The following is a 26,482-nucleotide window of genomic DNA, read 5'->3' as shown; positions in this document are numbered from 1 at the left end:
CTTTCTTCCATGGCCTTCTGTCCTCTCTTATCAGATTACCCTTTCTCCAGGCCTCCATCTCTTTCACTAATTGACTTCCCAGCTCTCTTTTCACCCACTCCCTGCCACCTCTCCCCAGTTTCACCTATCACCTACTACCCTGTACTTCTCCTCCCCTCCTCCACCTTCTTACTCTGATTTCTCATCTCTTCCCCCCCCCCCCCAAGTCTTGATGAAGGGTCTTTGTCCAAAACATTGATTGTCTACTCTTTTCCATTGATTGTCTACTCCTGGCCTGCTGAGTTCCTCCAGCATTTTGTGTGTATTAAATGTCGTAGCAGGCTTAAAGATGGATAAATCCCAAGGCCCTGATGAGATGTACCCAGACTTCTATGGGAAGGCAAGGATTTTGGGATAGGTAGCCACTGACAAGATGCCAAATGACTGGGGGGGGGCAGCAAATGTAGTATTTTTATTCAAGAAGAGCAACAGTGACAAGCTAAATACAGTAATTACACACCTCTAAGTCTAATATCAGTGGCAAGAAGTTCTGAGGGACAGGATTAATCTACACATGGAAAAGTGTGCTTTTGACAAGGTTGTGCACAGGAAATTGTTCAAAAGGCATGCAGCTGACAGGAAAAGCTGTTACTTGTTGAAAGGCAGTCTTAGGCTATAGTCTGATATTGATGAGTTAGTAAGATGGGGAGAACAAAGCAGATGGAATTTAATTTTAGGCAATAAGGTGATGCACTTTGAGAGGGCAAATAAGATTAGGACATCAACAATGAATGTTTGGCTGTTAGGAACAGAGTAATTTTGATGTACAAATCCAAGCATCTATAAAGGTGACAGCGTAGGAAGAGATGGTGATTAAGAAGGCATTTGAGATACTTAACTTCAATAGTCGATGCATAGATCATAAGAGTCATGGTACAATTATGCAAGACATTGCTTAGGCTACAGCTGAAGCACTGTTTATAATTATGGTTGCCACACTATGGGGTTGCACTAGAGCAGAACTAATGAAATTAACCAGGATATTGTCTGGGATGGATTGTTTTAGTAATAAAACATTGGATAGGCTGGGTTTGTTTTCCTTGAAGTGGAGGAGGCTTTTGGAAAGAGGTGGGGGAAATCAGAATCAGGTTTATTATCACTGACATTGTCTTTTTGAACTATACTAAGTTATCAGGGAAACGGATAGAGTATGTATTAAGAAACTTTTCTCAATAGCTGGTGTATGAAACTGATTTCATGTGAGGAACAGGAAGTTCAGGGGATTTGAGGGTTAATTTTTCATCCTAGAGCACGGATTCCCAAATGGGGTCCACAGACTCCTCAGTTAATGGTGTCCCATTGGCATAAAAACAGTTGGAAGTCCCTACCCTAGAGGGTGCTTGAAATGCAATGGTGGAGTTGCTGATGAAAGCAGAACACTTGAATTATCAAGCATAAAAAAATTGGGTGATGTGCTGATAAATGGAATCAGTATTCCATAAAGCTGATAATCCAGTTTCCTGGGAACTTCGATGGAACTGGACTGGCAATTTTCTGAACTTCTGGATATTATTCAGGTACTAAAAATTCACTTTTTTATGTTATATAGTACCATAATAAGTATTATATAGTAGTAAGATACAATTTCCTGCATAATTAAAACAATATAATATAGCAGAGTCACTAGTGAATCCAATGAGTTGAAATGGACTGTAGGAAATGGAAACCATGTTCCCAAATTTCAGGATTTCTGATTAATATGATACAGTTGATTGGAGTTCAGCTGCACATTGAGTATGCAGTGGTTGGCAAAGTTGCTGTAGGTTTAAAGTTCTGCTTCTGTGCTGTAACACTTTGTACCCCATCTCCTTGCCAGTGCCATACATTACCCCATTCCCTTCCTGAACCCCAGCTCCTTGTCAGTGCCCTACATCAACCCATGATGTGTTGCAGTTCAAAATTAACCCATACCTTGCCTGGCTCCCACCTCCCTGCTAGTGCCCTATATTAACCCTTGCCCTGCAAGTGCCCTACATCAAAGTACTTTTATTATCAAAGTGCATACATGTCACCATATGCAACCCTGATCATCATTTTCTTGCAGACATGCTCAGTAAATCCAAGAAATAGAATTAATGAAAGACACACCCAAAAGGGTTGTCAAACAACTGATGTGCAAAGGACAACATACTGTACAAATACAAAATACAAGAAAATAATAAATAAGCAGTAATTATCAAGAATAGGAGATGAAGGGTCCTTGAAAGAAAGTCCACACGTTGTGGGAACATTTCAGTGATGGGGGAAGTGAAGTTGAGTGAAGTTATCCCCTTTGGTTCAAGAGCCTGATGGTTGAGGGGTAGTAACAGTTCCTGAACCCGGAGGTGTGAGTCCTGGGATTTCTGCACCTTCTTTCTGATGGCAGCAGCCAGAAGAGAGCACGGTTTGGATGGCGGGGGTCCCTGATGAAGGCTGCTCCTTTCTGTGACAGCGTTCCGTGTAGATGTCCTCAATGTTGGGGGGGGGGGGGAAGGGGCTTTAACTGTGATAGACTGGGCCGTATCACTACTACATTGCATGGCACGGCATTAACCCTTTAACCACACTACATTAACCCTTGCCCTGTCTGTCATCCCAAGCACTGAACCCACGGGGCTTCCAGACACTGACCTCGGCTGGAGCCAACTCTCCAGCCGAGATTCGCGGCACCGCCGGACTGTTTCAACTCTTCACACATACACTCCGGTAGATGCCCAGCACGAACCGTTTCATCCCTCCACCAGTTGGTGTCCAGCGCGGACCGGTTGGTCCAGCACGGACCAGTTCAACACCCCCCCCCCCCCCGGTTGGTTTCCAGCACGGACCAGTTCAACACCCCCCCCCCCCGGTTGGTGTCCAGCACGGACCGATTCACGCCTCCCCACCCCGATTGGTCCAGAGCGGACCGGTTCACCGCTCCCCCCCACCCCACCCGGCGTCGACCGGTTCACCGCCCCTCCCCCAGCGCGGACCGGTTCAGTTCCCCCCCCCCCCGCAGCTCCCGCCACCGACTCCACATCGCCCCCGCCCGGCGCCCGGCTCCTGCGGACGTCGCCCTGCGGCCTGGGTGTCGGTGATTCCGGTCAAGTGAGGAGTTGCGGTTGTGAATCCACTCCGTCCTTCGGGCGAGCCGAGCACACATGGAGAAGAGCATCAGTCACGACAGCCTCGCGTCCAAGCGGTCGCTGCCCAGGAGCGGCTCCGACTCCAGGCCGCCCAGCGCCGGCTCCGTGAGCAGGTGGGAGTGAGCAGCGGTCCCAGGGGCGGGGAGGCGAGGCGAGGCCGGAGGGGGGTGAGGGTGGGGGGGAAGGGGGTGCAAACAGAGACGGCGGAAACCGCGCCAACCTCCGGGGTATTCGTGTTGCAGGAAGACCAGTACTTATTGACCACTGCCCTTGAATGAAAGGAGATGGATGTCTGAGCCCTTCTGGTGGACGTCTCCCCGTTGTGCTAACGGGCGGGGTGGAAGTTCCAGGATCTGGATCCAGCGACGGTGGAAAAAAACCGAGATCGCTTTCCAAGTCAGGGTAGTGTTCGGCTTGAGGGGAGACTTGTGGGTGGTACGTGGTCGTGTTTCCATGCACCTGCTGTCTCTGCCATTCTCGGTGGCAGAGGTCATGTATTTGGAAGTTGCTGCTGAAGTAGTCCAGGAGAGAAATTCAGTGTCAGCTTTAATATCACCGGCATATGTCGTGAAATTTGTTGTTATGCGGCAGCAGTACATTGCAATATATAGTCATTAAACACTGAAAATTACACTATTTATATATATTAAAAGTTAATTAAATAGTGCAAAAGTAGGAAAAAATAGTGAAGTAGTGATCACGGGTTCATTGCCCCTTCAGACATCAGATGGCAAAGGGGAAGAAGCTGTTCCTGAATTGCTGAGTGTGCTCCTTCAGGCTCCCGTACCTCCTTCCTGATGGCAGCAATGAGAAGAGGGCATGTCCTGGGTGATGGGGGTCCTTAACGATGGATGCTGCCTTTTTGAGGCATATTCCTTGAAGATGTCCTGGCTGATAGGGAAGCTCGTGCCCATAATGGAGCTGAGTTCACAACTTTCTGCAGCTTATTTCGATCCTGTGCAGAGCCCCCCCCCCCATACTATACAGTGATGCACCCAGTTAGAATGCTGTCCGGTACCTTTGCAGAAACTTGTGCGTGCCTTTGGTGACATACCAAATCCCCTCAAACTCCTAATGAAATATAGCAGCTGTTGTGCCTTTGTAGCTGCATTGATAATTTTGAAGCATTTTGTGGATGAGTGCTGGAATGGTTTAGAATGGTGGATGATAAACTTAATTTAGTGTTGTTGGAGCTGCATTCATCCAAGGAAGTGGAGAAAATTCCATCGTGTTCTTGATGTGTACGATGTAGATAGTGAGAAGGGTTTGGGCAGTAAGGAAGTAAGTCACTTGATGCTGGAGGTACCTAGTCTCTGTCCTGATTCTGTGGTCATTGTGTATATGTATCCATTCTGGGCAATGGGAATCCCCAAGATGCTGATAGGGTACCCAGTAATGATAATGCTGTTGAATGTCTGTAAATAAATGGCTAGGATCAACATATTGCAATTTTTCACTGTCTGTTACTGTTATGGTGCAAATGGTATTTGGCACATATTAGCTCAGCATGGGTGTGGTCATGAGTTTGCTGTGTTTAGTGACGGCTTGACCCATTTTCACAGAAGTTGTGAATGAAATTGAAGATGCAGTTGATATCAAAAGATTCTTGATGCATCTGCAGTTGGTTGGGTTTTCTTCTGAAGATCAGTTGCAGGTCTGACCTCCAGGAAACACCAGCATCTTCCTTTGCATGACTCCAGCCTGTGTATTCTTCCCATATTTATCATACAGTTCTTTCCTGGTGATTTGATGTCATATTTAATGCTACTTTTTGTCAAGAGTAATTTACATGTGTGGAAGATTTTTTTTATTCACGGGATATTGACATCGCATGAAGCCATTTGTCATCCATATCTAATTGTCCCTCCCTAGGTAATTAAGAATCAATTATATTTGTATGCTTCATGTCACATTTCACCATACAGGGTAAAGATGGTTGATTTCCTGCACAGTGAGGCCCTCTGTTGGTTGGCTGCCTATGTGATACACAAGCTAGGGCAGTAGGATATTAAAAGCAAGTTTTTGTTGCCCATGCAGCAGGCTTTCCCTCTCCATGCAGCTGATCAATCCAAAGGAACGTCAGAGACCTATATAATTTGGGACCAGTGGCGTCTCAGGAGTTGCTAGTCATTGTTGAACTCAATGTAGGGACAACAGCTCAGCTTTTTTACCTCAGGGTTTACTCCCGATGCCTTCTCCATGAGTGCATATATTCGCCAGGCAGCGGAGATTTGAGATCAGAGTTCTCCTTCCAGATGAGCTGCCAACCACCGCTGATGAACCCAGTCTGCCCAAAGCAACTGGTTTTAAGGGGCAAAGGCCAGAAACCCGCCTTTGCCCCTTTTCCTGTCATTAGAAATGGTTCTGCTAGGCTTAGTAGCTAAGCCACAAGTGAAGGCCAGGAGCTGGACTTAATTATCAGAGGTTATTTGAGACACACACCATTGGGAACATTTAATGTGTAGTGGCAGTTTATCCCCACTACCTCCACTGGCTATGACAACATTAGGGAACCAATCAATTAGGAGCAATTTTAGTCTCAGAGTACAATAAGAATCCTAATGGTTTCTATGGTCCCCGATTTCAAAGTTATCATTTTATAATATTATTTGTTTGCATTCCAGATTTATTTAATTATGTGAGTTTGAGTTTTCCAGCTGCCTTGGTGAGATTTAAACTCAAGTTCCCAGTCTAGCACTCTGAATGAACCACTAGGCCATAATGTGTTGGACACTGTGGGCACATGAGGGAGAGGAAGGAATCAGATCGGCATAGGACAGGGAGGGTTTGAGAGGGTATGAGGGAGGCAGTGGAAAGAGGAAGGGGAGGAGGAAGTGGGGAAAAAGAGATTTAAAAAACTCGAGAAGAAAACAACATGTTCTCAGTCTGATTTGTATAGGCAAGGTGGCACACTTAATATTGTGTGTGTTAACATCATAAAGTTTATCAATTACTTTTGCAAGAGCGAATGTTTATAAATCATACTTTTACCTTAGAGTTCCAATGTTTGAATATTTGAATTGAAAATAAAATTCATTTTATTTATGATAAACATGTTGAATGTGTTTGATAGTTGCATGTATCTTTTGATATTCTATAGTGGTGTTGGAATGTGCTACAGTATTCTAATACTTAGGAAATGTAGAAAATTGATGTGTAAGAAGCTGAAATATTTTAGTGTCATCCTTATCATGAGGTCATGTAATAGCCAGTAAGTTGATCATGAATTGTAGCTTTAAGTAATGTACAATAACTTCTAGTATTTAGATTGTTTAAAGTTTTGAGAGTTCAGAATGTCCTTTCCAAGAGCAATTCAGCCTTTATATTGGCTGTAGGCAGTTTTGATGACACCTAAGCTCATTTTTTCATGTTGAAAACATGCTAATTGATGCTAAAATTTTCTTCGGGATAAATAAAGGTTTGTCTTATCTTTAAAGCAATAATTAGCTATACTTTGTTCACTATTTTTCAACTGAAGAGTGCTTTCAGAATATTTGTAATAATTTTGTTTGAAGCTTATTTATTGTAAATGTTGGTCAATGAGTTCATTTTCACTGCAACAGAGGGATCAGCTATACTGCATTGGGTGTTATGTAATGAACAGGAGGTAATTGGGGAGTTTAAGGTAAAGGAAGCCTTAGGAGATAGTGATCACAATATGATTGAGTGCAACTTGAAATTTGATAGGGAGAAAGTAAAGTCTGATGTAGCGGTATTTCAGTTGAGTAAAGGAAATTACAGTGGTATGAGAGAGAAGTTAGCCAAAGTAAATTGGAAGGAGATGCTGGCAGAGATGACAGCAGAGCAGCAATGGCTTCAGTTTCTGGAAAAAATGAGGAAGGCACAGGATAGATGTATTCCAAAAACAAAGAAATACTCAATGCAAAAAATTGATAGAAAAGAGAAATGAGAGTGGATATAGGACTGCTAGAAAATGAGGCCGGAGAAATAATAACAGGGGACAAGGAGAGGGCACATGAGTTAAATAAGTATTTTGCATCAGTCTCACTTTGGAAGACAATAGCAATGTGCCAGATGTTGAAAGGTGGAAGGGAAGAGAAGTGAGTGCATTTACTATTACAAGGGAGAAGGTGCTCAAAAAGCTGAAAGACCTAATGGTACATAAGTCACCTGTACCAGATGAACTGCACCCTAGGTTTCTGAAAAAGGTAGCCGTAGAGATTGTGGAGGCATTAGTAATGATCTTTCAAGGATCATTGTCTTCCGGCATGGTGCCCGAGAACTGGAAAATTGCAAATATCACTCCACTCTTTAAGAAAGGAGGGAGGAAGCAGAAAGGAAATTATAGACCAGTTAGCCTGACCTCAGTGGTTGGGAAGATGTTGGAGTCAATTGTTGGTGATACAGAACAACTTAGGACAAAGTCAGCATAGTTTCCTTAAGGGAAAATTCCTGCCTGATGAACCTGTTGGAATTCTTTGAGGAGATTACAAATAGGGTAGGTAAAGGGGATGCAGTGAATGGTGTACATTTGGATTTTTGGAAGGCCTTGGATAAGGTGCCACACATGAGGCTGATTACCAAATTAAGAGCTCATGGTATACACGAAAGTTCCTAGCATGGTTAGAGCATTGGCTGATTGGTAGGCGGCAGTGAATGGGAATAAAAAGATCCTTTTCTGGTTAGCTGCCAGTGACTAGTGGTGTTCCAGAGTGGTCGGTGTTGGGACTACTCCTTTTTATGCTGTATATTAATGATTTAAATGATGGAATAGATGGCTTTGTTGCCAAGTTTGCAGATGATACCAAGATTGGTGGAGGAAAGTGTTGAGGAAACAGTTTGGCTGCAGAGGGACTTAGACTGATTAGGAGAATGGGCAAAAAAGTGGCAAATAAAATACAATGATGAAAAATGCATTGTCATGCACTTTGGTAGAAGAAGTAAATGTGGGGGGGGGAGGGGTGGATCTAATTGAAACCTTTCTAATGTTAAAAGGCCTAGACAGAGTAGATGTGGAAAGGATGTTTCCCATGGTGAGAGAGTCTAAGACGGGAGGGCACAGCCTCAGGATAGAGGAGTGTCCATTTAAAACAGAGATGCAGAGGAATTTCTTTAGCCAGAGGCTGGTGAATCTGTTACCACAGGCAGTTGTGGAGGCTAGGTCATTAGGTGTATTTAATGTAGAGATTGATAGGTTCTTGATTGGCTGTGGCATCAAAGGTTAAAGTGAGAAGGCCATGGAGTAGGCTGAGGATGGTTTTAAACAAAAGATCAGCCATGACTGAATGGCAGAGGAGATGCTATGGGCCAAATGGCCTAATTCTGTTCTGGTGTCTTGTGGTCTTTTATTTAATTAGTCGCATAATAGTGCTTTTTTGCTGCAATGAAGGGCAGAGAATGCAAATGGGGACTTTTCAAATACAGGCCCTAATATCTACTGTGTCCAAACCACTCACTTTTAAGAATTCTTCTGTGCATTCTTTCTTCAATCTTACCTAATTAAAACAATCTCAGCCTAATTTATCCTTGTGACTGTCATCCTTCAACAGTGGCATTGTGGGGGGGGGGGGAGAGAAGAAGAGAGGGTTGCGGGAACAACTTGTGATCACCAGTAGTTGTCCATCTGGCACCTATAGACAATGGATGGTTTGGGTTATAGGCTTCACTTTTTAAAAAGAGCAGTTTGCTTCATGTCCTGCTATATGATAATTTGCACAGAAAAAGTACCTTTGGGAGCCAACTCTTTTGGAGTTTATCTGGGTAGATCTTTACTAATCCTCAATCAATAGAACTGAATTCAGAGTGCAAGTTGTTTATTGGCTTTTTCTATTGACCAAGTTTGTTCTTCTTTATGAGTAATTCAGTTTATCTTCTACTGTTTATTATACCTGATATGATGGGTACTTTCACAGTTAACTTTGATATCGTGCAATGTCAGATAAAATTCCACTGTTTTTACTATGTAAATCTGACAGATTTTATCTCATCGTTGAATTTCATTTCTGTAACTAGCAATCTTTGATTTCATAGATTGCACAGTTATAAGATAAATTTAAAGCATATTTTTACAAAAATCTGACGTGATTAGCTGCATAATTCTTTTAAATGATGTGCTATATACCTACTCTGCCAGTATGCTGAGAAATTGTGACGGTAGTGGTAAACCACAAACCAAAGTTGACTGTTGACAGGCCACAGATGTGGTTAAAATCACACATCAATCAAATTTAATGGAAAAGCTTCAAACAATACAGGTAAATGTTACATATGAATAGCAACATAAGAATTAGATATAGACACAAGAGACTTATAAGAATTAGAAGTAGACGTTTTTGAGCGTCGTCGATCTTCTACCTCAGCCTCATTTTTCTGCATGTTCCCTATTTCTTTTAATATCCAGAAATCCCTTGAGCTGTTTTGAATGAAATGACTGAGCCCTCATGGGTAGAGAATTCCAATGATTTGCCACCCTCTTCAACTGCCTATTATGCTGCTGGTGCTTAGGGCAGCATTGAAGATCCTTCATCTCTGTCTGTCCTTGGTTGCACACAGATTGAAGGATTTTTCATTGCTGTTTTTGTAAGGTTATTTTTTGACCAGCCAGGGTTGTTAGACCTGATCTGGACCCCCAAACTGGATGACCGGTGGACCTTTGACCTGTTAGGCATGGGTGACCCTATCCTGCAAGCCCCTGACTCCAGCCAACATAGCTCAACGGGTCATTGAGGCATGCAAGCCTCCAAACCCTAGACAAGGTTGTAGTACCTTTGAAGGATTGGCCACACTCTGAGTGAAGAATTTCTCTCATCTATTACTGTGACCACTGGTTTTAGACCATTCACTGGCTAGGGAAAGCATCCTCCCCACATTCATCTTGTCAATCCCCAAATGAATTTTGTAAGTTTCAGTGATATCATCGGAGAGGAAGTACAGTCATTCACTATTGTTTAATAAATAAGGAATTAAGAACAAAACACTTGCACACACAGTTCTCTACCTTACCAAACATACCGAAAGGTTAAAATGCTCATGCATGAGATTAGATATTGTGATTACAAGTCTAATTGTGCCCCATGGTTAAGAAGATTTGATGGGCCAGATAGCTTGGAGCTACCCCGGCTGAGTTTTAATGTAACGTTTACTTGCATCAGAAATGCAATTAGTCACCTTTTGATTTAGCTTGTGCTTTAACGTTTGACAGAACTGTTGTGTACTGCTTTCACACTAATTCCTGGGTCAGCTTGTGGTTGGTGGAGCAGTCTATCAAACAGATCCTCTTGGTGACTTCAACAGTGGGCAGGCAGTGTTTGATCAGCAAGGAGGAAGTAAGGTAGGCTCACTCAAATCTGGTCCTCCTTAGAAAATGCATAGCACCTGGTCTTGTCATAACCAACACTATTTATCACAGAGGCAAAGCACAAAATCTCATGGGAATACTTCCAGTTCTGAAGATGATGTTTCTTTAATGCATTTGTCTGAGTGAGGAACTGTAGAATGCCCATGTCACCCATGGCAATGATGACTGATCAGAATCAGGTTTAATATAACTGGCAGATGTCGCGAAATTTATTGTCTTTGTGGCAGCAGTACAATACAATACATAATAATAGAGAAAGAAGATGTGAGTTACAGTGGGTATCGATGCTTGAATGAAATAAGTAGTGCGAAATGAAATTAAAAAGCAGTGAGGTAGTGTTCATGGGTTCAATGTCCATTTTCCAATGGCAGAGGGGAAAATGCTGTTCCTGAATTGTTGAGTGTGTGCCTTCAGGCTTCTGTACCTCATTCCTGATGGTAACAATAAGAACAAGGCATAATCTGTGTGAGGGAGGGTCCTTAATGATGGACACCACCTTCCTGAGGCATCACTGCTTGAAGATGCCCTGGATACTACGGAGGCTAGTGCCCATGATGGAGCTGACTGAGTTTGCAACTCTCTGCAGCTTACTTTGATCCTGTGCAGTAGCCCTCCCAAATCAGACAGCGATGTAGCCAAGTTAGAATGCTGTCCACGGTACATCATCGGCTAATCGACTGATCATCAGCTGATAGATAGATCATTAGCTAATCTGCTCTGTTATCGCCATCAACTTGGCCCCAAAGGAAAAACTTGCAAATATAAACTAAGAGAAAACATGCCTTGATACTGTCTTCATTCACTTCTGAATCTATATTGAACTTCGAGGCCATGTCACGTGCAACACTGAAGTCTAAAGAATGTAGAGACCAGGTAGATTCACTCTGGCAGAAGCAAATGGGAAATATATTGACAAAATCAGAAGACATCTGTAACAGCTTAAGCAGAAGCTGAACTGTTTTAGACATGTCATATTGTTAAGGAAAGGAATACTGAGGCTTTTCTTGTTTGGCAAGGTGGAAGGAAGAGGAGAAAGATGGTGAACAAAGTGAAGAGCTGTGATCTATGAAATATTGGTATATCTTTGCAATGACTTCAAGATGTGGTTGGTTGATTTGGAGAGAAAATCAGTCTATTAATCAGTAGGAGTCAACAATCACTCTGTGGGATGAGATACCGAGTTATAAAATTTGAAATTGTGTATTTGTGAGTGCAGTGCTGAAAGAACGGTGCGCAAAGATTTCAACAATCCACCTAAACCATAAAGTCCTGTTCAGTTTCTTAGTTCTTTTCCTCAATAGAAGTAGCAGCTTTTCTTTGTTTTTCTCAAATAATTTTTGAAACAATGTTGGATTCAGTCCTTCAGGTTTTGAGAACAGAATCTTGTCTACAACTCCAGTTGAGTTCAAGGAGAATTGTTTTGTCAGGGTCCTTTTCTAGATCTGAAGTAAATTCAAAAATCTTGAATGGTTTGAGTTAGAGTTTGATACAAGGAGGAAATTCACATGGCGTCCTATTAACAAGACTTCTTCAACTAACATTAGTTTTAAAAATAGATGATTTTTCCTTCCTTTGATTATGAGACATTTATGTTACTCCTGTGTAAATTATTGTCTTTTAAAGTGAGCATTTGTGAAGTCTTGAGGGATACTTTGGAGCATTTCTTTTTAAAGAATCTGAAGTAGATCCTTCAAGTAATTCCATTTTCAGTTGTCTGAAGTGTTCTCTGTGGTTTGTTGCTGAAGTGATATTCCTTCCTTGTGCCCTTAACTCCTGGTGCAGTCATCAGGGCACCGTCGTGACAAGCTTTGCACCACTCTGTTCCATCTGTCGCGGTTGTGTGCCAGAGCCTGGGTCACCGCAAATGTTTTCCCTGTCCATTCTTTAATGTTGTCCGTCCATCTTTTCCTCTGTCTGCCTCTCCTTCTTTTCCCCTCCACAGTTCCTTGTAGAATGGTCTTTGCAAGGCCACTGGATCTTGTTACGTGGCCATACCATCTCAGCTTTCTTTTCTTCACCGTTGTGAGGAGGTCTTCATGGGGCCAATGTGGTGCTGGATGGTCTTGCGGACCTGCTCGTTTGTGATTTGGTCCAAGTATGAGATGCCCAAAATGTTGCGATAGCATCTCATTTCCAATGCCTGTATCTTCCTCTGTAGCTCTGCTGTGAGGGTCCGTGTCTCACATGCCTACAGGAAAATGGAGAATACCAGTGCACGCAGGAGTCTGATCTTGTACTTCATGGTGATGTTACTGTCCCACCATATTGTCTTGAGTTTGCATAGTGCAGTCATTGTCTGTGCGGTTCTTGCCAGGACTTATGGTCTTGATCCTTCATTACTGATGATTGCCCCCAGCTATTTGAACTGCTGCACTGTCTCAAGTTTCTGACCATGGACTGAGATGTCTGTTATGATGGCACCATTGGCATTTGCCATGTGCTTGGTTTTCTCTGCACTTATTTCCATTCCAAACTTTGTGGAGGCTCTGTCAAGATGGCTGACCAGGTTGGCCAGTTCATCCTCTTTTCCTGCAAGTCCATCAATGTCGTCAGCAACTCTTAGGTTTGTGATGTTCCTCCCTCTGATGCTGACTGTGCCCACATGATCTTCAAGGGCAACACTCATTCAACTCACTCAGGAAGACGTTGAAGACAGTGGGGGAGAGGAGGCAGCCCTGATGGACTCATACAGAGGTATGGAACCACTTCCCGATGGTGCCCTGAGCGAGTACTGCACTGGTTGTCTTGGTGTCAAGCTGATGGATTGTATGAATCAGCTTCTGCCCCATGTTGAATATCTTCATGGTGGCCCATAAGGCATCATGCCAGACTCTGTCAAACGCTTTCTTGAAGTCTATGAAGACGTGGTAGAACTCTCTCTGGTGCTGAAGGTGTTCCTCACAGAGGGTGCAGAGGTTGAAAATCTGCTCAGTGGTGCTTCTGCCCTTACGGAAGCCTGCTTGATCCTCGGCAATGATGTCTTCTGCCTGAGGTCTCAGTCTGTTCAAGATGATTCTGAGCATTACCTTGCTTACATGGCTGATCAAACTGATGGTACGGTAATTCTGACAAAGTTGGAAATTGCGTTTCTTGGGAAGCACAGTGATCAGTGACTAAGTCCAAGGTGTCGGCCATTCACCTGTCTTCCAGACCTTATTGCAGATAGTGAAGCATGTCTATCGTGGCCTCCATGCTTCAGAACGCTGAAGTGATATTATGCCCCCCAAATTAAAAATATGACATTTAACAATCATATTTGAATGAAATTTATTTTTATAGAATAGACTGTTTTAGGGAGATTGCATTCAATGTAATTTTCAACTCTAATTTCTGTTCGTTTTATTGTTTCTATTTGGAGAATTTTTAAATTCGGCTATTATGTCTTTGTATTGAAGTACTCGCATATGGCCAGATAAAATAGCTATCACAATGCAACTTGACTCATTTTTGCCTTCAGAGGACAGAATTTGAATTTTGGCCTAGTTTTAATCTGAATGCTGCTTCATTATGTATGAGAAATCCTAGGTGACTGCATTTGCATTTTCAATAGATGCGATGCTAAGGACATTGTCTTTTAAAAGGTTACATTTCAATCGATTGATTCATTAACCCTGTCTCGCTGTGTTATGAGAAATCTTTTTTAAGGCAACAATGGTCTCTGTTGTTCTGCATTTGGATTGCTGTTTTGAAGCATTTTGCTGTTGAAAGAGAGGCCATTTGAACTATAGTAAATGTCAGATTTCCAAGAAAAGTTAAACACTTCATTCCACTCTGCTCTCTGTACCAGTAATAGTTTTTCTACTGCATTTTTATCTGATTACTTTTTTTAAAATTATAGATTCTGCATCCAATGCTGAAACAAAATTTCCTGACATTAATTTTGTTCTATCTGGGTATTGACTTCCCAACTATTAGAAATGTTACTGAATTTACTATATTAATGTTTCTTTCTTCAAAGTCTCTTTCCTCTAATCTCCTGGCCATGCATCCTTGAAAGTGTTGTCTTGTTCTTCTTGGGTCCATGGCTCCCAGTGGAGCACAGGCCATTGATGGCCTCTCATCTCCATTGTCTTCTGTTCTGATCCAGTTTCGTGAGGGTGTACCAGGAGTGTCTGCATCATTTAATTTCGGCCTCAACGTGTCTCTTCCATGTGGTCTTTGGACGTCCCTTTTTCCTCTTTCCTTGGAGTTCCATTTTAATGCCTGCCTGGTGATGTCATTGGTTGGCTTCCTCAAGGTGTGGCAAATTTGTCACGATCTCCGTTTGCGTATTTGTAACTTCACGGATTCTTGCTTAGTGTTTTCCCACAGTGTCTGGTTGGTGGTGACAAAAAGAGTTGTCGCCTGTGCAGAATTCTGATAACTTTCCCTGCGCTGCATCATGTACTCACTTGATGATAAGCCTCTTCTCACAAACTTGATGATATGCTTGGAGTTCATCAATGTTTCTGTAATCCATTATATCCACAGTACAGGGGATTGGCCTATAGACCTTGAGAGTCTTCCAGGTTCATGCTTGCCCTATGTAAAACTTGTCAAAATCTCTCCTATCAGGTTTCCATCTCCACCATGTATAAGAACTTTAGAGAAGCAATTATAAAACTTGAGGGCTCAACCAGTTATGGAACAATTTTATTGATTATAAAGCTTAGCAACACCAAAATAATAAATAAGGATCACATGAAGATACATAATATTTTGGTTAGAAGTTATTAAAATTTGATTTATTTTGATTTATTTTGATTTTTTTAAAATTTAAAAACACCTGTACCACCTTTTCCCTCCCCATGTGACCACCCAATCCATAATTTATTTTATTGCAATGAAAATTTAAAAAATTCAAAATGGGGTAGAGATGCATAGCAATCTGGGACCAAACAATTTTAAAATAAGGACATAGCTTAATCAACATGCTTATTTATTTTAAAAAGTGAAATACCAAGGTTTATTTTTAGAGAATTAATACTGAAATCGAAAGTTGCTCTTGTTTCTAACCTTGATTAAACTATAGAGTACTATCTACAGTTCTGGACTGAAAAGCAATTAGCAGCATTTCAAAACCCAGTTAGAGATTGCAAAGATACTGACAATAATTTTGAGTTATGTAGATTTCTGACTAATGTTTTGGGGTCACCTATTTCCAGTGTTTAAATTAAGTAATATTTTGAAGAAAAATTTGAGCAACATCAATCTAGTAGCATCAGAGAGTTTAGGTTGAAAAATATTGCTGCTGTTGGAAATTGATTTCTTTTTATGAAATAAAAGTAACTTGGGTGATTCGGTAGAAGTATTTAGGATTCTGAAAGGTTTTGATGGCATATATGGGGATGTAATACTGGTAGCTATTGATATGAGTCATTGAAAAATCTAAGGAATTTGGAACTGAGTACCACAAAAATTGTTAGATAACGTTAAGCAGCATTACAAAAATGTGTAAGAGGGAAGGGAATAAAATAGTTATGCTAATAGGATTAGAGAACAAGAACTGAATGAGGCTGAATTGATGGAAAACTGGTGTAGATTGAATATCAAGCCCTCGAGGCATTTTTCCATGAACCCATGGGCTTTGGACTACCAGTTGTTAGCATGCTGCTTCCACTGTTCAGTCTATGTAGTTACACTACATTGAGCACAGCTGGGACTTCGGGTTACTGCAATGCTTGGTGTCATAAAATCAAGATTATTTCCAATTGGGGTTATTTTGCACAAGTGTAGAATCATTACAGTGTGAATGACCTCTTTAATGCAACTTTTCACCTGAACAACCTTTGCCCTTTCTTTCCATAGTACCTCCTCGTCTGTATCTGAGCAGTCTGTGTACAACAAGACTACTACAGTTATGTCTTCTGATTCTGTTTCTTCTGCAGATTTTTCTTCAGATTTCAGGGTAGGTAACTATTCAACAAGGTGAATTTCACTGTATTTGTGTTTGATAAATCCACGTAAGTGCCAGCAAGCGTATTCTGGAGTACTTTATTCTTACTCATACTTGCTAAAAGGATGAGCATTCACTGCATTTTCTGTTTTTCATATTTGAAACTTGTGTTCTAGATGTTAGATTTGCAAAATATTGTTTGACAACAGACTCGTAAGTGATCATAGTCGTAGAAGGATCTAAGAGCCACAATTTTTTACTTATTTCTGTTCAGTATGGCTCAATATGTCATGGTTGCCTCATCCATTATTTACACCTTTTTCCTATGTTCTGCAAGCTTTAGTTGTATGTTATTACTGCCTGTTTAGTGTTTTCAGATCTGCAATGTATCAAAGTAAACTGTGTTAAAGTTAATGAATGAATATGACAATGCATGCTGTGTTTTAAATGAGATCTATACCAATTGATTAGATCCAGTGGTATATGATTCAAGGTCAAGTTTCGTATATTGACCTGATACTGGTTGAGTACCTCTTATCCGAAATTTCAAAATCTGAAAACCCCTGAAATCCAAAATTTATTTGAGCACTGACATGATGTCACAAATGGAAAATTCCACAGGGTGCTGTGAAGGTTCCCAGACGATGTGCACATCTCTCCATATCACAGACAGTTCTGAGAACTGACCTCATGTAGTGAATAGAAGTTAATTAAAAATAGAAAAACACTGCTCAAAGTGAAAAATGAAGATCTCGTTTGTGTATTGAAAGAGTGGATTCATCTGTGTGGGAGTGAACATATGTTGCTTAATGGTATGCTGATCATGAAACAAACAAAGATCTATCATGACAAACTGAAAATTGAAGATAATTGTCAATAATCAGCAGGCTGGTTGCAGCATTTTAAGAAAAGGCACAGAATTAAGTTTAAAAAAATTAAAGATAAAGCATCTGCTGATCACAAAGCAGCAGGAAAAAAAATCATTGACGAGTTTGAGAAGATCTTCACTGATGAAAATCTAACATCTGAACAAATCCACAATGCTTACAGAAAACCTAAAAATTAAAATAGAAATACCAAGATGAGGCCACTCTCAGGATGGAGGAGCAACATCTTGTATCCTGTCTAGGTGGCCTCCAACCTGATTGCATAATTATCAATTTCTTATTCCGGTAAACTAATTCCTCCTCCCCCCGCCCCTTCCTCTATTCCCAACCCTGACCTTTTACTACTTATTACTTTCCCCTGGGTCCCCTCCTTCCCGTTTTCCTTTGATCCACGTTTATCTCCTATCAGATTCTTTCTTCTCCAGCCCTTGAATTTTCCCAACCACCTGTCTTCACTTGGCACCTTCCGGCTAGCCTCTTTCCCCCTCACCCCCACCTTTATATTCTGGCATCATCCCCATTCCTTCTCAGTCCTGAAGAAGGGTTTCGGCCCAAAACGTCAACTATTTATTAATTTCCATAGATGCTGCCTGACCTGCTGAGTTCCTCCAGCATTTTGAATGTGTTGCTTTGGATTTCCAGCATCTACAGATTTTCTCGTGTTTAAAATACAGTATATTCAAACCTTTTAATCAAAACACAGCATTGTAGGTGGATACTGAAAGCCTGCCATTTGTTGTTGTTTAACAGCTGATTCAGGTATTGTCCCGATGCTGTTGTGCTGCTTTTGTTACCCTGCAAACATTATATTTTCATTATTTTAATGGTATGTAATAACTTTTACTCTGTATATATGTGAGATGAACAAGTATAAGACAAAGATTGGTAGCATACAAATTCAGAGTCAGAAGTACTGGCTATCTCACTATATATTCAAAGTCCAAAAAAAATCTGAAATTTGAAACACTTCTGGCCTCAAGCATTTTGGACAAGGGGTATTCAGCCTAAATATTATATCTGAAAAGCAAATGGATGAAAGGTTTAAAAAAGCATTTTTTTTTGTCTTGAGGGTAGCTTGGCTTAAATTAACAGCTGTAGAATTTGAGTTTTAAAACTGAACGAATATGGAACGTGCATTAGTTTATTTTATTTTTATATTTCATAGGGAAAGAAAACAGTTTTCTTAATGAATGTCATTAGTCAAATTTGTTTGATCTAATTTTTTTCCGAAGGCACTAATAATAATTTTTTTCTGATAATATTCCAAAGTCGCTGCAGGAGTTGGTGATTTCATGTTCAAGACTTTTATTTTTCATAATACCATAAGACATAGGAAGAGAATTAAGCCATTAGGCCAATTGGGCCATTCCTCCATTATGGTTGATCTGTTATTACTCTCAACCCTATTCTCTAGCCTTCTCGTTGTAACCTTAAGGCCCTGACTGATCAGCCTCCACTTTAAATATATCCAATGACTTGTCCTCCACAGTCATCTGAGGCAATTAATTCACCACCCTCTGACTAAAGAAATTCCTCCTCATCTGTGTTCTAAAGAGATGTCCTAAACTCCCCCACTATAGGAAATGTACTGTCCAGGTCAACTCTATCTAGGCCTTTCAGTGTTCAATAGGTTTCAATGAGATTTCACCCCCCCCCCCCATTCTTAATTCCATTGAATATAAGCTCAGAGCCACCAAGTGTCCTTTATACATTAACCCATTCATTCCCAGGAACTTCCTGTGGACCCTCTCTAAAACAAGATAAGGGGCTTAAAACTGTTCATTATACTGTACTCCAAGCCCATTGTGAACAATGCCTTGAAAACCTTCAGCATTACATCCTTGCTTTTATGTTCTAGTCCTCTTGAAATAAATGCTAACATTACATTTGCCTTCCTTACCACTGACTCAACCAGCAAGTTAACCTTTAAGGAACCTGCACAAGGATTCCTAAGTTCCTTTGCACCTCTGGTTTATGAATTTTCTCCCATTAAGTACATATCCTATGCTTTTATTCCTTCTATGAAAGTGCATGACTATATATTTCCCTACACTGTATTTTGTCTGTCACATCTTTGCCCACTCTCTAAATTCAAGTCCTTCTGCAGACTGCCTGCTTCCTGAGCACTATTTGCACCTCCACCTATCTTCATATCGTCTGCAAACTTGGACACAAAGCCAATAATTCTGTTATCTAAATCTTTGAAATATAACGTGAAGGGAAGTGGTCTCAACACTAACCCCTGCAGAACACACTCACAGCCAACCAGAAAAAGTCCCTGTTATTTCCACCTTTTGCCTTCTGCCAGTCAGCCAATCTTCTACCCATGGTAATAATTTATTTCCTGTAATACCATGGGCTCTTATGTTGTTTAGCAGCTTCATGTGGCACCTTCTGAAATTCAAAGTAAGCTGCATCCATTGACTCTCTTTTGTCTATCCAGCTAGTTATTTTCTCAAAGAATTGTAACGGAATTGTCAGACAAGATTTGTACTTCAGAAAACCATGCTGATTTTGGCCTAATTTATCATGTGCCTCCAAGTACTCCTAAACCTTATTCTGAATAAGGGAGACAACACCTTAGACCGTAAGGCAAAGGAGCAGAAGTAGGCCATTTGGCCCATCGAGTCTGCTCTGCCATTTTATCATGAGCTGATTCATTCTCCCATTTAGTCCCACTCCCCTGCCTTCTCATTATAACCTTTGATGCCCTGGCTACTCGGATACCTATCAATCTCTGTCTTAAATACACCCAATGACTTGGCCTCCACTGCTGCCCGTGGCAACAAATTCCATAGATTCACCACCCTCTGACTAAAAAAATTTCTTCGCATTTCTGTTCTGAATGGGCGCCCTTCAATCCTTAAGTCATGCCCTCTCGTACTAGACTCCCCCATCATGGGAAACAACTTTGCCACATCCACTCTGTCCATGCCTTTCAACATTCGAAACATTTCTATGAGGTCTCCCCTCATTCTTCTAAACTCCAAGGAATACAGTCCAAGAGCGGACAAACGTTCCTCATATGTTAACCCTCTCAGTCCTGGAATCATTCTAGTGAATCTTCTCTGTACCCTCTCCAACATCAGCGCATCCTTTCTTAAATAAGGAGACCAAAACTGCCCACAGTACTCCAAGTGAGGTCTCACCAGCGCCTTATAGAGCCTCAACATCACATCCCTGCTCCTATACTCTATTCCTCTAGAAATGAATGCTAACATTGCATTCGCCTTCTTCACTACCAACTCAACCTGGAGGTTAACTTTAAAAGTATCCTGTACGAGGACTCCCAGGTCCCGTTGCATCTCAGAACTTTGGATTCTTTCCCCATTTAAATAATAGTCTGCCCATCTATTTCTTCTGCCAAAGTGCATAACCATACACTTTCCAACATTGTATTTCATTTCCCACTTCTTTGCCCATTCTTCCAATCTATCCAAGTCTCTCTGCAGACTCTCCGTTTCCTCAGCACTACCGGCCCCTCCACCTATCTTCGTATTGTCAGCAAACTTAGCCACAAAGCCATCTATTCCATAATCCAAATTGTTGATGTACAATGTAAAAAGAAGTAGCCCCAACACTGACCCCTGTGGAACACCACTGGTAACCGGCAGCCAACCAGAATAGGATCCCTTTATTCCCACACTCTGTTTCCTGCCAATCAACCAATGCTCTATCCACGTATGTAACTTCCCCGTAATTCCATGGGCTCTTGTTAAGTAGCCTCATGTGTGGCACCTTGTCAAAGGCCTTCTGAAAATCCAAATATACAACATCCACTGCATCTCCCTTGTCTAGCCTACTGGTAATTTCCTCAAGAAATTGTAATAGGTTTGTCAGGCAGGATTTTCCTTTAAGGAATCCATGCTGAGTTCTGTCTATCTTGTCATATGCCTCCAGGTACTCTGTAACCTCATCCTTGACAATCAACTCCCAACAACTTTCCAACCACCGATGTCAAGCTAACAGGTCTATAATTTCCTTTTTGCTTCCTTGCCCCCTTCTTAAATAGCGGAGTGACATTTGCAATCTTCCAGTCTTATGGAACCATGCCAGAATCTATCAACTTTTGAATGATCATCGCTAATGCCTCCGCAATCTCCACAGCTACTTCCTTCAGAACACGAGGGTGCATTCCATCTGGTCCAGGAAGTTTATCTACCTTTGGACTATTCAGCTTCCTGAGTACTTCTCTGTCGTAATTGTGACTGCACACACTTCTCTTCCCTGCCACCCTTGAGTGTCCGGTATACTGCTGATGTCTTCCGCAGTGAAGACTGATGCAAAATACTCAATCAGTTCCTCTGCCATCTCCTTATCTTACCAACCACTGAAGTCAGGCTAACTGACCTATAATTTCCAGTCTTGTTCTTCCTTCCTTTCTTAAAGAGTGGAGTGACATTTGTGATTTTCCAATCCTCTGAAACCATTCCAGAATCTAGTGATTCTTGAAAGAGCATTACTAATGCATCCACCCACCCATCCTCAGCTACCCATCTGCCCATCCCATCAGCTGTTCCATTACTGGAGAGTCAGTAGTTCCTATATTGCCATCTCAGAACCAACTGGAGTGGAACCAAGTCAAGAAAGCCTTCCTTGATCATGAAGGAATTCTTTCCTTAGATGTTGAGTGAAAAATAGAAACATGCAAGATAATTCTTTATAGCTCCTCTAGCCCCCTGGTCAGCCTCAGGCTCACTCAGCTCGCTTTCATCTAGGGGGAGTAGCCTTCGGCCCCGCCAAACTGGGTAATCAAGTTGGTGTGGATGTTGTGTGATGTACCCCACCCCGCCAAATAACAGACAATACATCATACGCGATTAAATGATTACATTTTATAGATCTTACTAGAACTATATAATTAATAGAGATAAAATATAAAAGGGAAGTAAAAGGCACCAAACTTATCAAAGTTCAACCACTTTGTGCACAACAGTTGGAGCTCAATTAATGGAGTCCTCTTTCCACCATTCGATCCCCTCTGACCTCCTCTACCCGCCGCTTGGGACCAACCATGCTGGTCAACCAGACGCTCCACACAAGTCTGTCTTCGCCTCCTCTCATTGCCAAAGACCCTGGGCCTTGGGCTTCTGCTCAAGGTCCGTTCCGTCGCCCAGTTTACAGCATCGCGTCTCCTCTCTCTGTCCCCATCCTCCTTCTGCTCCAAAGCCTGCGAAAAACAATAGCTTACAGACACACAAGAAAGAATAACATCTATCCCAATTGGTTAGCAAATTAATACAATCCTCACCATCCTCATTATCAGTAATATAACCTAAACAAGCTGCTAGAGAGAGAACTTTCTCAGCAGTTAACATAACAAAGAAGTCATTTTATTCTAACATAACAAAGAAGCCATTTTGCTTAGCCTCAGCAGTAACATAAAAGAAGAATCCCCTTACACTCCCATATTGGTATAATTTACTCAAATCAGAGATGAGTCATTCTGAGCATAACCTTTCAGGTTAGATCTTTTAAAATCAGCAGAGTTATCCTCCAACAGTACTTCCAGAAATCAATTATATTATGCTTTCAATCTGCATGTTCTGACAGTACATGTCCTTGTAGTTACCCTTGGCAAATAAACAATTTTCAGTTAATGTAGTTCTATATTAATTGAGGGTAAGACAGCACATCTAGTTCTAGTTTGAATGTTTTTTTGTCTGTAAATTCTTGGCTGTTTGTGAATCCTTCTGATTGGCAGATGCTCCAATTTTGTAAGCAAAATTAGTAAGGCACTGTTACTATTTTTAAGAAATGTGGAAAGATGTCTCACTTTAGAGACATGTTTTTTTCAGTGCTTTCTATTTTGCCAGACAAAATGTTTTCCTATTCTGTATATTGCCTGTAGTTGATTATTTTAGAAGAAAATGCTCCTTGACAGTTGATGAATTGAAACTTTGGATGCATTTGTTTCTTGGGGGTGAGAGGGAGAGGTCCAGAAAAAACATGTGACTTTTGGACCATTTGCAAGTAAATAATTTGTTTATCAATGAAGATCCTCATTAAAATGTATTCTATACAGCACAATTGACTAATTGCTAACAGCAATTCTTTCTTTTTTTCATGAAACAGTCTTAACATTTCCAGCACTGTCATTTGGTGAGCTTGACAACAATTATTTCACATTTTGTCATTGTCTTTTTATACTCAGGATAGTTATTTCCTGCTTCAAGTAAGTCATATTTACTTAGTAGTTATTATGCATGTTCTTCATCTGCCTTTCTTTCTTCAGCAATTGCTTGGGATAGAGGAAAACTTACTTCCGCTTTGGTTTTGTGAGTTCTGGCTTTTAGATGACTATGGTGTGACAAGAATACACATAGATGTTAGCTGTCCTGTGAGATCAGCAGTTGGTCTGCCACCTGTCCTCAGGGGAAGGAGAGATAAGGAACAATGAAGCAGCATCTGGAGATGTGTAATGAAGGGACCGGGGGGGGGGGGGGGGGGGGAGAGAGCTGTCTGGAGCGGCTCCCCCTTTGAACCCTGAACTGTTTGAAGTGATGGACAGGCGATACCCCAGCAGGGGAATAAAAAGGAACCGGTTCGCTAAGGCAGGAGACACACGACACCCGAGGTAACGAGACCCTGGAAGCGGTGCGCCTCTCACGAGTCGGTGGGAAGTACCGGACAACGCACAGGGTGGAAAGGTACGATCAGTGGGAACCCGGTTTGTGTCCGCCCTTGCTTGGGTGCTGAGTTCACTGCAGAGGATCGACCGCATCTGGAGGAGGGGTCACAGTCGGTGACCTCAGGTGACATCACCAAGGACCTGCCCAAAAGCTGCTTGTGAGCCATATCGCCGGTCTGTGAGTGGAAGCCGTGTCTGAATGATCAGTCGTTCCCGTTCTCTCTCTGTCTCCCCCCCCACGTTGTCCATCGCCATGGCAACGATTACTGCGAACTGCACTACTAAATTGGACTGAACTTTGTGTCACTTTGAAATTGGTCATTTATCCCTAGACAACGATAGAGCTTGATTGATGCTGTTATCTTAATTCTGTGCACGTGTGTGTTTATCATTGCTGAACTGTTGCATTTATTATCCTTTCGATTGCTGTGTTGCTTGTTTCTTTTTTAAAACTTTCTTAGTTCTAGTAGTCCAGACTCCAACTGAGTGATCCATTTCTGCTGGTTTGGCAACCCAGTTACGGGGTACGTAACAATGGAAGCTAATGTGGAAACCAGAAACACTTCCATGGATAGGGGATATTATGGTAGGAGGCTCAGATGATGAGGTGGTGCATTCCTTCCACCACTTTTGCAGAGCTTCTCTGCCTCCAGTGCGGCCTTGAATGTACTACTTTTATTTAGAGCAGTTGCAGACCAGAGTTCTGCAAGCCAGAGCGCACAACACACTTCTTCAAGGAAGGTTTAAGGCACGTTAATGAATCCTTTCCTCTGCTAATCTGATAATGATTTTGCATGACAATGTGTCTTTTTCTGGAGTCTGACTTCAGGGACAACAAAGGATGCATGATGTAGCTAATTGAATGGAGCTAGTGTTTTAATACTAAGGATCTTGGCCTGGGCGAAGACATGAACATGGAGGCGTTCATCATACTGGTGAAAAGTTTATCATTCCTCAAAATCAGTGGACCCCAGGCTGCAGACTCGGGTCATGAGTGCAGTTTCACTTTCAGAGAAAGGAATCAAGGAAAGCGTGCTGGGCTGCAAATAAGATTGAAGTGCAGTGCCCTGAAGACCCCATTCCCTAGTGCTTGGCTGCTAATGTACAGTCTCTGGAAGGTACAGTTGAAGACCTCAGAGTAAGATTGCAGTACCAGAGGGACATCAGGGAAAACAATATACTTTTTTTCACAGAAACGTGTCCACCTCACCCCAGCACTCCCGATACAGCTCTGCAGCCCAAGTGCTTCACCTTCTACCACATGAACTGCACAGTGAAGTCATGTAAAGGTAGAGGAAGCAGAGTTTGCTTCATGATGAACTCATTGTTGTGCATAGACAAGGCAGTTCTGTCTCAGTCCTGCTCGCCCATCCAGGAGAACCTAGTGGCCAAGTGTTATCCATTTTATTTCCTGAGGGAGTGTTCTGCCGTCATCCTGGTTGTGGTGTATATTCCATCCCTGGCCAATTGCAGGCAGGCACTGAAGGAGCTGAACACTGTAATCAGCAGTCATGAAACAGTGAACATTGATGTCTTCCCAATCATTGTGGTTTCAACCAGGCCAGTCTGATCAACTACATATCACCTTTGGAACCAGCGGAGCCAGCATACTTGACCACTGTTACACCATCAGCAAGAACATTTACTGTGCCATTGCACGCCCACACTTTGTCAAGACCGATCAACCGGCAGTATTTCTACTCCCAGCATAAAAACAGGGACTGAGGACTGCAGCATCAGTGGTGAGGGCAAAGAAGGTATGGTCAAGGGAGGTGGAGGAGCACCTACAGGACTGCTTTGAATCGGTAGACTGGACAATATTTAGCGGTTCATCTTCAAATCTGAATGAATATGCACAGTTGTCGCCAACTTCATAGAGACCTGAATGCACGAGTGCCTGCCTTTGAGAACATACCAGACATATTGAAACCAGAAGCTGTGGATGAACCATGAGGTTCACAGTCTGCTGAGGGCGTGATCTGTGGTTTTCAAAACTGATGATCCAGAACTCTGCTAGAAGTCCAGGTATGACTCGGCCCCCAACCTACACATATTCCACTCTCCCCTCCTACCCCTCCTCACAGTCCCCCACCCTGTTCTTATGACTATACCCCTTCCCCACACGAAACCACCACGGTGGGCTTCACAGCTGAACAGGTGAGAAGACAGCTGAAACGTCTCAACCCAAGCAAGGCTGAAGGACCGGATGGTGTCAGTACCAGGGTGCTCAAAGCCTGTGCCCCTCAGCTATGTGGAGTACTTCGCCATGTATTCAACCTGAGCCTGAGGCTCCGGAGGGTTCCTGTACTGTGGAAGACGTCCTGCCTCGTCTCTGTGCCGAAGGCGCCGTGCCCCAGACGCCTCAATGACTACAGACCGGTGGTATTGACCTCCCACATCATGAAGACCCTGGAGAGACTTGTTCTGGAGCTGCTCTGGCCTATGGTCAGGCCACACTTAGATCCCCTCCAGTTCGCCTACCAGCCCCGACTAGGAGTTGAGGATGCCATCGTCTACCTGCTGAACTGTGTCTACGCCCACCTGGACAAGCCAGCGAGCACTGTGAGGGTCACGTTTTTTGACTCCTCCAGTGCGTTCAACACCATCTGCCCTGCTGTGCTGGGGAGA

At 42.2% G+C, this 26,482-nt stretch overlaps 1 protein-coding gene across 6 annotated transcripts in view; it reads left to right on the top strand.

Moving 5' to 3' along the window:
* Positions 1–3,007: 3,007 nt before the first annotated feature.
* Positions 3,008–26,482, top strand: part of mtmr2 (myotubularin related protein 2) — a 143,338-nt gene continuing 119,863 nt past the window's right edge. For 4 of the 6 annotated variants that reach the window (XR_011886595.1, XM_072263413.1, XM_072263415.1 and 1 more), the window contains exons 1-2: positions 3,008–3,256; positions 16,249–16,348. Coding sequence is in view for 3 of the 6 variants with exons in the window: in XM_072263413.1 (XP_072119514.1) it covers positions 3,159–3,256; positions 16,249–16,348 (198 nt within the window). In the remaining 3 variants the exon portion in view is untranslated. Of the gene's footprint in view, positions 3,257–16,248; positions 16,349–26,482 lie in introns of those variants that run through there. The other 2 variants (XM_072263416.1, XM_072263417.1) reach the window with 2 other exon arrangements.

The sequence above is a fragment of the Mobula birostris genome, chromosome 7 (assembly GCF_030028105.1).
Source record: "Mobula birostris isolate sMobBir1 chromosome 7, sMobBir1.hap1, whole genome shotgun sequence".
Classification (NCBI taxonomy): Eukaryota; Metazoa; Chordata; class Chondrichthyes; order Myliobatiformes; family Myliobatidae; genus Mobula; species Mobula birostris.
Note: the sequence above shows the minus strand (reverse complement) of the source record. Positions and strands in the feature narration are given on the sequence as shown.